At 52.1% G+C, this 13,650-nt stretch overlaps 1 protein-coding gene across 10 annotated transcripts in view; it reads right to left on the minus strand.

Moving 5' to 3' along the window:
- The window catches only part of erc1b (ELKS/RAB6-interacting/CAST family member 1b), a 147,486-nt gene that overhangs the window by 87,926 nt on the left and 45,910 nt on the right, over positions 1–13,650 (minus strand). For 3 of the 10 annotated variants that reach the window (XM_023810374.2, XM_023810369.2, XM_072710119.1), the window contains 6 exons: positions 13,508–13,645; positions 11,912–12,052; positions 11,122–11,262; positions 10,761–10,796; positions 6,487–6,680; positions 3,499–3,510 (listed from right to left, as the gene is read on the minus strand). In XM_023810374.2, coding sequence (XP_023666142.1) covers positions 3,499–3,510; positions 6,487–6,680; positions 10,761–10,796; positions 11,122–11,262; positions 11,912–12,052; positions 13,508–13,645 — 662 coding nt within the window. The remainder of the gene's footprint in view (positions 1–3,498; positions 3,511–6,486; positions 6,681–10,760; positions 10,797–11,121; positions 11,263–11,911; positions 12,053–13,507; positions 13,646–13,650) is intronic. The other 7 variants (XM_023810375.2, XM_023810372.2, XM_023810377.2 and 4 more) reach the window with 3 other exon arrangements.

Consider the following 13,650-nt stretch of genomic DNA (forward strand, 5'->3'; position numbering starts at 1 on the left):
ATATTTGGTATGGGGCACATAAGTTGTTCTATGTTTTTATTTTGGGGGCGGGGTGACAGTGGTGGACGTGCTGGCAAACAGAGGCTGCTCCATTTAACCTTTTCCAACGTGAGCATTTTCCTTCATGTTACGGACGGCCCCCGTGCCGCCCCATGTGCTCTGGGCGCGGCACGGCGCCCCCACTTAACACATCGGCTCAGCTCTGTGGCCATTGTTTGGGCAGTCTTTTAGGTAACTTAACACACGGAGGGGGAGAAATATGCGGAGGTGAACAGAAAGGCGTTTTATAACGAGGACGGGAGGCTGATGACCTTCGCGAAAAACAGCGCCGAGAAGAAAAATATCTGGCGGCCTAATTTTCCTGTCAAAGTCTCTCCCCTCCTCTTCCCGGGTTAAACGGCACACCGGGGATTTGTTACAGCACCTTGCAGAGCCAAAAACAGCCCAGGCCATGTGAAAGCTGCGCTCAGAGTCCATAACCTCCATCGCCCCCCCACATTCACAGAAACACGCAATCGGACACGCACACACACAATCCATCCATATATCAGTAAAAAACAGACACGGATGGACAAGATCATGGACTCTGGTCGGGGGCTCACGGGACCCCACACTTATACAGGATGTTTATGCAGTTGGTGCACGGTGTGTACTTAGAATGAGGGGAGTACAAGGGGCCAAAAGGGTCGGGGATCACCGATGACAGGGAGACCGTGGCAGCGGGGGGTTCAAAGCCAAAAGGACATTTCGCTCCAGATCAATCACAACAGAGCATCAGTCTAATAGGCCTCATTGCTATGTATGCCAGTGCGTCCCCCCTGCCCCATTATCACCCCCCACCCCCTCCCGCACAAACACTCAGAGATACCAGGAGGACTGTACGAACTCTGGCACCTGTCACACAGCCGCAGTGAGGAGGAGGAGTGCAGACAGGAGATGGGCAAAGCAGACGGAGGACGGGCGAGAGGGCCTTGATCGGCGGGCCGAAACCGCTAAGCGGGTTCGGCGCGGCGCCCGATTTCATCCGGCCCGGCTGATGCCACAGAGACTAGGATTTCAGAAAATGACCATGAAAGGTTCAAAGTCCCTCCTGGAAGCGATTGTAGATAATCTTTCGCCTGCCATCCATTTAGCGACTCGGGCTGCCTTAAGAAGCACGTCTCCTGGGGGGTGCCAGGGGATTAAAGGCGCCAAACCCTTCACAGCTCTCACTCTCTGCACTCAAGGGCATTATGGCCAATGGTCAATGGCCAAGTTCAGCCACTTGTGTCACCCCTGCTAATAATCAGGCAATGGTGCCATCGCACTCTGTAACACTAGCCACAGTGCTAATCAGGGTGTGCACACTAATCACAGAAAATGTGTGTAGACCCAAACTCATTAAGGCCAAACAAACAAAAGACATATATTAATTAAAAAATGAACAGCAAAACTAAAATAACTCTGGTTTTGTGACATTCCAGATGATAAACTAAAATGGAAAATGTAGATTGATGTATTAAATACTACACCAATGAGGATTAATGCATTAAATTCGACGTGAGCGAGGATGAAGGCTGAGTGTGATTAAGAAAAGCAAACACAGGATGTGGAACAGCCCTGATTTTTCAGTGTTCAGAATTCTGCTTCAGCTCACTCTGACAAATAGATGACAGAATGTTTCCCCACTGAGACGGTCTTGTTCATTAAAATGACAGTCAGACATCTACAGTCAGGATGAAGCTGCCAACTCACACAAACCAAAAAATATTTATTTAAAAGTACCCTGGATGTCGACAGATTCTGCTCGAGATGGAAGCCAACCCCCCCCCTTCAAAACTGCCATCAGTACCAGCCTGGCGAATACACACTCAAGATGACCACTAGGAGTCCAGACTCAACCACGGCTGTGTAACAGGAGCCATAAGATCACTAAAGTACATTAAGAATGATACGAACAAGTTATAATTTAGATGCTGAAATAATGCACTTTTTTCAGGCAAGGAATATATGAGGAAGAGTATGGTGAGAAGTGGGTGAAGAGGCCACTAGCGCCACCTAGCGAACACTCCGCTTATAGCGCATTTCAGCACAGCAATCTGGCAGCGGCCTTCCCATGGCGGCGGCGCGCCCCACGACCTCACTCACCTCTCCCACCGCCTCAGCATTTGCGCTGACTGAGCCGAGCGTGCCCACGCGCCTACCCCCCCTCCCCCCCACCCACCAACCCGAATCGGATAAACAGCCCAAGTCAAACTGGGACAAGCGGTTCGTAGACCGACATCATGACCGGTGCGATCAAAGCGTAATAGCTGGGGATGAAAAAGCCACAGAGAAAGCGCACGAGCACACAACATATCATGTGACGATTGTTTATTCGATTTCTTTTATTTGGCATCGCCATGCCGGCCGGCCGGTCAGCCAGACGACCGCTGAGACGACGGCCGCACTGGAGTTGACCAGAAATATCATAAAAAATAACATAATACATCAAGAAATAACACGGGGCCTATTCCACCTCACACTTTCCAGCCGCGCTCTTGCAGACAGAGCCGGCCTTCACGCGGCGATGGACTCTCATTTCGGGCTTCTCACATAGGAGGGGGGGGGGCGAGCTACACCACGAAGGAAACCTGTCAACATGTGAAGCTCAGTGGATCGGGGGGGGGGCGGGGGCACTGATTTCCCATTCTGAGTAATTGAATTCCGCGTGAAGATGGAACTCACCTCCTTTCCCGAGCTGTGGGTGGGGCGAGACCCCCCCAAAAACAGCCAGGCAGTGCTAACGGGACAGGCCGACCACACAGGACTGCCGGGACACCACACCCACATCCCCTGCACCCCCGCCCCAAACCGAGGCTAGCAGCTAACTGCTGTGGGCCAACGTGCGCCACAACGGGAAAAACAGACCCCGCTTTCTTTGTGTCGAGCCACAGTGTTGCGCCTGTGATTCGACACAGAGTCAGACACGGCTGAAGCGAGGGCAGCCGCCCCCACATGCTTCGGCCTTTCACATCACACCACACCACGCATCACTGGGACAGGGAACTTGAGCACAAACCCATAAATTCTTAAATATTCATAACTGAGACATACCTGAAACTTTAGTTGAGCTTGCTGATGCCAAGAGAATCTGGTTGTGTTTCGTTAACCCACATGAGCACTGGTCCTTAGACCTTAGACCTGAAATACTACGCTTTACTGATCCAGATATCAAAGTTTTTTTCCTGACACATGGTAAGAACCTCACTGCAGCCAGCCTTCTTCAGTCTGTTACAATCGCTCTCGAAGTGCAGAAGCCAGCTGCTTCAGGGAGAATGTACCTCTCAGCTGAAGAGGCTCTGAAGCTCCTGGCAAGACTTTTTGGGCTGGACAAGGAACACCTGACAGCTGAAAAATGTCCAGATAACTGGGATCCGGAGTGGTCCCTCTTCAGGTTTGTGTTCCCATGGACCCCTCTATCAGTCGGCCCGCCGCACTGTGGCATCATGTACACAGAGTTAAGACAGAGCTACTAACCTTGAAGCCAGGCTGTGGTGAAGTCGGCATTCCAGTGCAAAGATTGAAGGAAGAAGAAAAAAACGGCAGAGTTTAGAGAGGTTAATCAGCAGAGAAATGCACAGAGAGTCCAAAGTGCTGCAAGCGTAGGCCAGAGTCACCACACTGACAGGAACAGCTAGGAACTTAAAACAGGTGTTTTCACACCACAGGAACTGTTCAGAAACCAGAATCTTGCTCCAGAAACAGGAACTTTTGTCCCATTCACATCACAGAACTCAACCCAATTATAGTTCCTTGTAGGCAGTTCCGGAACCCTTTTTTAGGTCCTACTCCAGACTCGCTACTTTTATTTGAACACAAACTACTGGAGAGACACTTACAGCAATAGCTTACTGCTTGGTTGACCACAAGCATCAGCACAGCAAAAATTAAGTAGGCAGAATTATTTTTGCATTTCAGTTATATTTAATGAATATTTTTTTTTTGCTTACATCTCCATATTTCTGCATCAGAAAATTCGATCAATAACCAATATATTTTTTCTAATATTGCTGGTGCCAGATGTGAAATTAGCAAGTGCTGATTAGTGGAATATGTTACACCATTTTTTATTTCGTGAAACCGAAAGATCAGTCGGCTGGCCAGATTTAATAATGAAATATAAACGTTGCGGGTCCTATGAATAGATTATAAATAAAAGGCTGTTTAGTTTCAAATTGTGTGTGGAGTTTAACCTACGAGCTTTTTGTGTCTCCCAAGCTTATTTAACATAAAGGTCCCAGTTCCTGTTGCGTGGTGTGAAAGAGACACACGAAAGTGGCCAGGAGCTACTAAAGTTCCAGGTTGGTTCTGGAACTTCGGTGTGAAGGCGCCCTACTGAGACAGAGAAGCAGGCAGAGAGTTAGACAGACACAGGCAGACAGAAAGAGAGAGAGAGAGACTGGCTGACACAGACAGGCTGACAGACAGACAGACAGGCAGACAGACAGACAGACAGACAGACATCGGCAAAGAGATGTATGGACAGCCTGAACGCAGTCTCTCTTAGCTACACAGAGTGTCCCAAAGAGCAGTGTCACCCCAGGGGGATCAGAAGGTGGGGTGTGGATCTGGTACAGCAGAAATGTTATGTGGACACCATTAGCAGCACAGGGACACCTGTTTCGTCCAGCTCTCTGTAATCCTCTCAGAGTGACACTTTTGACCATGTCCATGCCCAGGGGACAATGAAGAGCCCAGAGCAGACATTACTCAGACCCAATACAGAGCTCCCAGCTACTTACCTCTGCCAGTAAGACACAACAGCCCTACTATCAAAACAGATCACACACACGACACTTCCCAAAGTTTCAGTGGGGAAAAAAGCAGAACAAAAGATCAAAGCGTCTCAGTGCGTCGCCTCCTATCACGCGACACAAGATGGAAGCGGGCAAACAAACCAAGACAAAAAGTCTTACCTGCAACTTAAACTGTTTTATTCAAAATTCAACACATGTCGAGAACACAGACTTCGTCTCCTGTCGAAATTTAGCCTTGAGAAACCTCAAGGTTTTGTTCCTCCCTTTAGATCTGTTCTTGTGACAAGCTGCTCGTGCTTCAGTGGTCGTGTTCAACGCACCTTGAGGAGACCGGGGTGACACACCAACCTGCTGAGCACCAATCAGCAACCGTGGCCCGGGGGCCCAATACAGCCCCCGGCCGGCACTATTTACTGTTATATTGACCCTCAAGACAAAAAAACAGAACTTGTTCTCTGTCTTACCAGCACAAATGATGGCTTTTTGCTAAAACGATTCATGTCAAGCATCGCATCAAAAGCCCAGGAGAAGGTCCCTTGTTGGGGGGGGAGACCTGCACTCTTTCAGCTTTAGGTTCAGTCGCAGTCATCGGCTTGTATGTGCCCCCCCACTCGCGGCACCGAGGGACCCATCGCCTGCAGGCCTTTTGAACAGGCCGATCACAGCCCAAGCAGAGCATCTCTTTCCATGTCCCCGGCGGACAGCGCAGCAGAAATGCAGGCCTCTTGGGACCTTAACCATGCCGGCCGCCTTCGCATCAGGAAGAATCTGGTCCACAAGGGCCCCTCGCTAAAAACAAAGCTTTGATTGAGAGCTGTGCGCAGGACCACAAGACGTCTGCATTAATGACACCGTGGCGGCTAATTTCCAGACACATAATTTCACACTAACGCCAAATCATGTTTGTTTTGACTGAGCTAGTCTTTAATTATTCATTTCTTTTATTTATTTATACAAGGGGAGAAATCCTATATTTCTCTAAAATTAATTACTAGCAATTAAGTAACCTAAAGAGCAGAAACTCAGACATGTAGACACACACATCCGTGAAGTGTCCTGACATTCTGCCTCCTGCAAAATGCTGCAAGGATTTTAAGTTGCTTAAACGTTGGCCAGATCGTTCAGAATTCCCTTAGGGAACGGGCCGAGACAAAGGTCACGTACAGCACAGAACAAACACCCGCGTCCTCCTTTCTCCAGCCCTGGAAGCCTTCATCTTGTGTAAGCATCCACAGACACGATCATCATCTTTGATCCTACCATCACCGCAAGCTGACAAGAGAGCAAAGAGGAATCCCATTATTCAGGGCGGGCGTGGGAGACGGCCCGGATCCTCCCCAGCTCCCCATACACAGTCAGAAAGAGCGGCTGGGCAATAGGTCCACAGAGGTCAAGCGACAAGCTCCACCTTCATTTCCCGGCCAATCACATCCATCCTGCAGCAGACACTATTCAAATACTCCCGTTCAATATGGCTAATGCATGGCTGGCAGCTGCAGTAAGACATCGAAGGAGACACCTATACAGTGAGTGCCTTTTGATGGATAAGCGATCAGTCCAGCATCTACCTTGCCTTACTGTCTGTGCACCAGATCGCTGCGACCCTTTAGTTAAGAGGTTACTAAAAACGGCGGGCCAGACAGATAGGAGGACACATATACAGAGCGACAGGTACAGCGATACGGAAGCTAACAGCTAGCCCCCTTACCTCTCCAGTTCATTGATCTTCTTGTCTTTGTCATTCTTCTCGTTCTCCATCTCGCGCAGGATCTCTAGCAGGCGGTCCACCTCAGCCTGGGACTTGCCGGCATCTTCGCGGTGCCTGGCCACGTCCCGCTCCAGGTTACTGATGCGCTCCGACAGCTCCGTGTTTGCCTGCGCCTCGACAGCGGCGTTGTGCGCCTAGGGAGGGAGGAGACGGCGGTCAAGGGCCGCAGGGGCCCTCGTAACACAGGTACGCTAACCACTTCTTGGCAAAGTGTGTTCTCTGCGTCCCCACGGCTCTGCAACGTGTCTCGACACATCAGGCAGGTTATCAATCAATGCAAACAGAAGCTCAGCTACACTGATGATGATTGGTCGGTTGGTCAACAATAGCCCACTATGGATGAGGTGGAGCATACAGAAGCAAACCATATTCCGTACTCGGCACAGCAACTTCGTTGTGCTACATTCAAAGCATGGTCCTACTGAAAGTGTTTGGCCAGCAAGAATACCTGTGTCTGCCTGCCAAGCGCCCCCTATAGGTTCTTCAGTAGTACTACCAATCTCGATACCTTTCATAGCAGTATCTCCATCCTTGCCGATCCCATATCCCTGAAGCATGTGCACGGCTGCACGTGTACACAGATCGCTAAGGGGCCAGGATGAACGGGTCGCATTTACCAGGATAAACGGACACCTTCCCACCCCCCTGCCCAAGCCAGTCCCTATGCTGCTATTTGGCTGATGATCATCTGCCGATGAATCATCCAGCTGACGGTGTTTGAGCCCAGCCCGCAAAACACGGCAACGCGTTATAACAACAAACGATGTCAAGAAACCGCGTAGGAGAGGAAGATCTGGAAAACACAGACATCGATCAGCGGGGGAGCTTCCGCTAGCGCTCGATAGCCAAGGGCACAGCCTCATTGGCTCAGCACAGGCATGTAACCCCGGAGTCCAGCCCTGACGTAACCTGCGCACTGCGCTCTGGATAAAAGGTGGCAGCTGGGCCTGACAGTAATGGGTCCCCCCTTCAGGTGCTGGAAACATGGCCAGACATTCACATTACGCCAGCCCCCCCCCCCCCCCCACCCCCGGCCCCCAGACACCAGGCCTCTTCATTTGCGCCCTTTTTAATAAGTAATTACATTTTACTGGCCACATTATTTAAGTCGACATTTCGGGGCCTTTAATTCGCTCCCTGAAGTTGGAGGCCAGAGCTACATGACTTTCCAAGGCCGTCGCCAAGACCTGTCGCCTGCTGGGGGGGGTTGAGCGTGTGTGTGCGTGCCGTGCAGCAGGGAGTGCTTGCAGCCTTACGGTGTACACAGATATGCACACAGACGTTTACACAGGGGTGTATCTGTTTGTGTGAGGCATGCACTGCTGTGCGACAGCCTTTACCAGTCAAAGAACATGATGACGTGATGCGTAAATGACCTTCATTTTGGTGTTAAACTATGATGATATAGACCATTTCAAAACCTTTGCTAATCAACCCAGCTTTTGCAGTAGCTTGTCTGGCTAATCAATACCTTACAGAGTTATTTAAGTTAATTGATTAATTGAGCTGGTTGTGAAATTTAACAAATACATAGAATGGCTGAGGTGCCCCTGAGGAGAGGTTTGGGACCTAAAGCGGTGTTCAACTAGCCATCCAGCAAGATATTTTTGGAGAAATTCTATTCTATTTTTTTTTATTGTTACTGTTAATTTGCATATATTCTAATGTTACATTGTGTTTTTTTCTGAGCAAATATACATTTACTACCCAGATACACAACTGTAAACATTTGCTTTGCGTGCCTAAGACTTTGGCACAATACTGGAAGCGTGATGTTTGCAGAGCTGCCTGCTCGTGTCTCCAGGCTGGAGAGGAAGTCAGATGCTTAGGCACCTGAGACAGTATGCGTGCCCCCGCCTGTGTGCACAGAGACGCGAAGAGGCAGAGAGCGTGTCGGGTTCATGAGCAAACGAGGGTAAAGAAGAAGAGAACGCAGGAGGGCCCACCCTTCCACCGATCTGCGGCTCACTCGTCTGTCAGCGGGGCTGGCAAGCAGGCGTTTCCTGACACCACGGCCAGTAACCAACACCCGCAAGGTGTCAGGTCACAGGACTGGCCACAGCCAATGGCGTGGCTCCGAGGGAGGCCTGCAGCCAATGGAGGGGCTCCGAGAGAGGCCTGCAGCCAATGGCGAGGCTCCGAGAGAGGCCGGTAGCCAATGGCGGGGCTCCGAGAGAGGCCTGCAGCCAATGGCGGGGCTCCCAGAGAGGTATAATGAGTTCAAGCATCTCGATATGGGCGGCGCTCAGGGACAAGGGCTCTAGTTAGTCAGTACATCGTTGTGCTCCTGCTTAGCACTGCCAAGTAACCAACTCTTGGACTGAAAACTAGAAAGTCTCATATTTTACATTGTATTTATATAGCATACACTTTTATCCAAAGTGACATCATTCTATTTTTTTGAGACAGCAGGGTCAAACAGTACCTGGAGCAATCGGGGATTAAATGCCCTGCTTAGGGCCAACCCTGGGATTCGAACCAATGACCTTCTGATCACAGTCATAGTGCCCAAACCCATTAAGCCATGCGACAACCCTCAAGTCTTCTGCCATGCCCTGTTCTGGCCGTCGCATTAGAACACAGCAGCTGTCTATCACTGCTGCAGGTAATGCACCCCCAAAGACGTGTGAAGGAACAGCATACAGTCATGCACACCCCTACACACGCTGCTCCTCCTCCTCCTCGCCATCTCCAGTGCAGCGCCAGCCAGAAAGCCTCCGGAAGAGCACAGAGGACGGAGCATCACGTGCGGGAACGCACCAGGGTCACCGGCTCGCTAACACCTGACGAATCAAAAAATCAGACGGCCGTAACGGAGACGCCTTCCATGGTGGTCTTCATTAACCCACCTGTCCAGACAGCAGCGTGCGTCTCGCGGGCATGGTTACTCGCCGCGACGGCTGCGCACGGACTTGTATACGGCAGTGAAATTATTTGTTTGAAAAAATACAAAGCGTAAGTACAAACTACGAGGCTGACTGAGTGTGGGTGTGTGTTCCTATCGGTAGCTACGCTACACCGGTGGCAGCGCGCGAGAGCGTCTATACTTTCAGACGCAGATTAAAAGCCCAGACTCTCATTACAGACGGACCCCGCGGGTCGAGCAGAGCACGCCGCACATCGCTGCCAGCGCCGTCCGCCCGCCTGAGATGTTTTGCTAGCTGTCCGGGCTTCCAGTGAGGGCCCCGGAATTCGCTGGGGGACTCAGAAATTTGGCGCCGGCTCTGGAGGGTCAGAGGCGGCGTAATGGACTCCGACATGCGTCTCCACTGCACCTTATCCTGTAATGCAGAAGCTGCCCCAGGAGCGGCTCTCCTCAATCGAAAGAGGGGGCGGGGCCAAAGCGTCTCGCCCGAGACGCCGGAACTTTCCGCCACTTGTCACCACGTTATGGGGTGTGGGTGTTTTGATGCCTGTTCCCATTACTCTCGGGATGCTGGGAGCAGGGGCGTGTGCTGCGTGTGACACGAGGCAGCGGAAGCATGAAAATGAAATGAAAGCCATTAATCAGAGTGTGTGCGAGCCCAGAGTCCCATTCCCCCCGTGTCTGTGGCGGAGCGGCCAGTAGGGGGCTTCTGTGTCGACGCGAGTGCCGTCTTCATGTCGGAAAGCTCCTCGTTGGCATTCCAGCAGCAACCGCAGGCTGTGACGTGCCCCCTATGATGCAGCCCCCCCCCCCCAGCAGTACTGCCAGCAAGGCTGCATGCATGCAAGATGCATCTGTCCTTCCACAGCCTGTGGCTCTACCCTTTACTTGCAGAGGTGCCCGTCATAGCTCAAGATATCCCCCCCTGCCCGCCCCGCCCCCCAAGCCCTCTCTCCATCTCACACTCACACACAGGCTAAACTACAGCAGACACTGAGCAAGATGAGCCAACCTCCTGAAAGTCTAGGCCAGCGGGGGTGGGGGAAGGCAGCTCAAATGTCCGTAAAACAAGCAGGGGCGGGGGGGGGGGGGTGATAATGAGGGTGAGGCAGCAGGATGTAGCATGGGGAACACAAGGGGGAGTCCCTGTTACCCCCACGGACACCATGTCCAGTTAGCACTGCTGAGGGGTAGGACACGGGGGGATTAATGCAGATGAGCTCGTGCTGCAGCGAGGGGGGGCGGTCAGAGGCACACGCACACACATACACACATACACACGCACGCATGCACACGTGCGCTGCACACGCTGATTCCATGGCAGGCGGACGAGGCCGGCTTCACTTACAACGCTGCAGTGACGGCCTGACATGAGCTCAGAGCACTTCAGGAGGAAACGAGGGAGGGGCAGAAAAAAAGGATGGAGGAGTGAGAATGAGAGTGAGAAGGAGAGCAACACTGCATGATGAGCACGGGGGCAGAGAACATGGTGAGAGAGGGAAGGGTACAGAAGGGAAAGATGGAAAACACTCTGAACAAACGAAAAACAGCAACATTAAAGATTGTTTGGCTGTAAACCTGGTTTTATCACCAAAAACAAAAAGGCAGTGATTTCACACTGCAGTGAAAAACGAAGCATCAGAGCAGACGAAGCAGGGCTTCGTGCCACCACTGGGGCAATGCCGCGGGACCTTGGGGCTCAGCCTCACCTTCTTCAGCTGGTTGTCCAGCTTGATACACTCCTCCTTCTTCTGCTCCAGGTTGATCTCCAGGCTTTTCAGCTTGGAGTCCTTCTTCAGGCTTGAGGACGCCAGCGAAGACGCGTGCTCCTTCAGGTCCAGCAGAGACGTCTGCACAAGTCGGAGGGGAATGGGGGAGTTCGGGACACAAGCCCATTACTACTCACATTTTTATTCTCACCAGTTTGCATTATCGTCACCATTATCCTCCTACATAAACAGAATGTCTGGCCAGGGTGATGCTGGTGATGAGCAGGCGGACTGACATGACATCTGTCACACACACTACAGCAGATAATACAAGGAGGACATGAGCCCCGGGGGGCTGCAGCTCGGACAGACTGACCGAGCTTCAGGGCACCAGAACGCGGCCAAAAAAGGAAGCGGCTCCAACTGGCCTCTACTGCTCTCTAATACCTCTGCAGTAAGTACCGACAATAGGGGGCGCTACACTCTCCCCTGCTCCTGTGACTTCATACTTGACTTGCTGCAGGCCCAGATAGTAATTTCCGATTAGTAGTCTCCCAGGTTACCACTTTAGTGGGTGGGTAGGCTGGCTACGCTTTGTTTCGCTTGATTTGGATTGGTGGATGGGTGGAGGTAGAGAGGAGAAAATGTGGCTTGATGGTCGGGCCTGGTCTGGAGGAGGACTGTGGGGATAACGTGGCACTCGCTCCCAGCCGCACGCTGCCCGCACACGGCCCCACCCACATGCCACACGGGCCCCGCCCCCGCAATGCCCACGGCCCCGCCCCTTCACCTCGCGGTCAGACAGGTCTCCCTGCAGCAGGCTGATCTTCTCCTTCAGCTCCTTCAGCTCTTTCTTGTTGTTGTCCAGCTCCTCGTTCTTCTCACGCTCGTCGCGGTCACGCTGCTCCTTCAGGCGCTCGATGATGCGCTCCTGTGGGGAGGGTGAGTCACAGAGGTTCAGGGCCCGTTCAGCGATTGCTCAGACCCCCCTCCCTCATGAAAGTTCACATACACACACACACACGTCATTAATCTCGATAAAGCACCTGTTCTCCAAAGCCCTACTGACACTAATGAAGGTCTTGGGAGTCCATCCACAAGGTGGCGCCACTCACCCCTTTATCGTTTCCCTCAGGAGGGGCCGCCTGCTCACGCATGAAGCGGACTCAGCAGAAAGCAGCCCGCGTCTAGCCCTGCTGACTTCAAAGCGAGACGAGGGCAGGCGGACGGCCTCGATAACAGGCCTGTTACTGCTGCAGAGCATAACACTGTGACAGAGTGAACTGCTGAAATGCAGCAGCTGGTGCAGACGCAGCCACAGACGCAGACGCTCGAGCCAAACTAAGTAACACGATGATCGTGATTGATGACGATCTCTCAGGCCGAGCAGCGTCAGGCATGTTCCGTTCCGCACTGGACCTGGGCCACCACCTCGGACCCCCGGTGACACCCAGCTCCCCCTGGCCCAGACGAACAGAGCCGGGTACGAGGCGGACACACGGGCCACATCCACGGGGCCAGGGCCTTCAATCACGATAGCATCCCTTCACATTGATTTCACTTAAGCTCTCCACAGAGACGGGGACTGATGCTGCCGCCGTATGCTCATGTCAAGAGCAGGCGTGCATAAAGCATGATGGGACGCGGCGTTCGCAGCGCTGACTGCCGAGAGCAGAGGGAGGACAGCTCAGCTTGGCTCCACAGTAAGATGCACAGCGGGGTTTAAAACGTGACTTAAAATCCGGCTCGGCATGCATTCAAGTCAAATCAAAGGCAGGAAAGACAAATTTTTTAACCTGGAAAATGCATAGAAATTCTGAATTTCAGGTGACAGAACTAGATTTAAAAATTAACTGAAACACTAAAACCATACCCCTTAAATGCTGCTTCTGCATACATTACATATTAGAATTTGCAAAAGGTTAACAATTTCATTTTATTTGCACACCCATGTTTTAACCAATGGGAGATTTATTGATGGATGACTAACAGACAACATGCATTACAGCTACAATGAATCATTCGGTCCGCGCAGTCAGAACCTCCGAGCCCGAAAGCCTCAGTCAGTCAGCGGGATCTCCACTCATTTCCATCTTTCACACGTCGATTTACACACAGCCCCACCAATGTGGAGGGGTGACCTGTGACCTAGCCAGCGTGAGGAGGTCACCCCTGCTGTCATGCTGAGGGAATCCTGTTCTGGCAAACAGGTTCCAGAACGCTGCCATACCCCCCCCCCCCCCTTGACAAAAAGGGCCATCAGCAGCTGGCACCAAGCACCGCCTCACGGGGGCCACGAACAGCTGGGGAGGCCTTGGCTGACCCATGCCTGTGGATATACTGACGGCAGAGACCTGCCGAGATGGAGCTGATCCAGGCCGCTCACCTTCTCGGCCAGCGCCTCCTCCAGGGTGGTTAGGGCGGTGTCCGTGTTGGAGGTGTCCGCCTGCAGAGATTTCACTCTCTCCTTCAGGCTGCTCATCTGCTTCTCCTTGTCCCTCAGCTGCTCCTGCAGGTTCTCGATCTAGC

The sequence above is a fragment of the Paramormyrops kingsleyae genome, chromosome 3 (genome assembly GCF_048594095.1).
Source record: "Paramormyrops kingsleyae isolate MSU_618 chromosome 3, PKINGS_0.4, whole genome shotgun sequence".
Classification (NCBI taxonomy): Eukaryota; Metazoa; Chordata; class Actinopteri; order Osteoglossiformes; family Mormyridae; genus Paramormyrops; species Paramormyrops kingsleyae.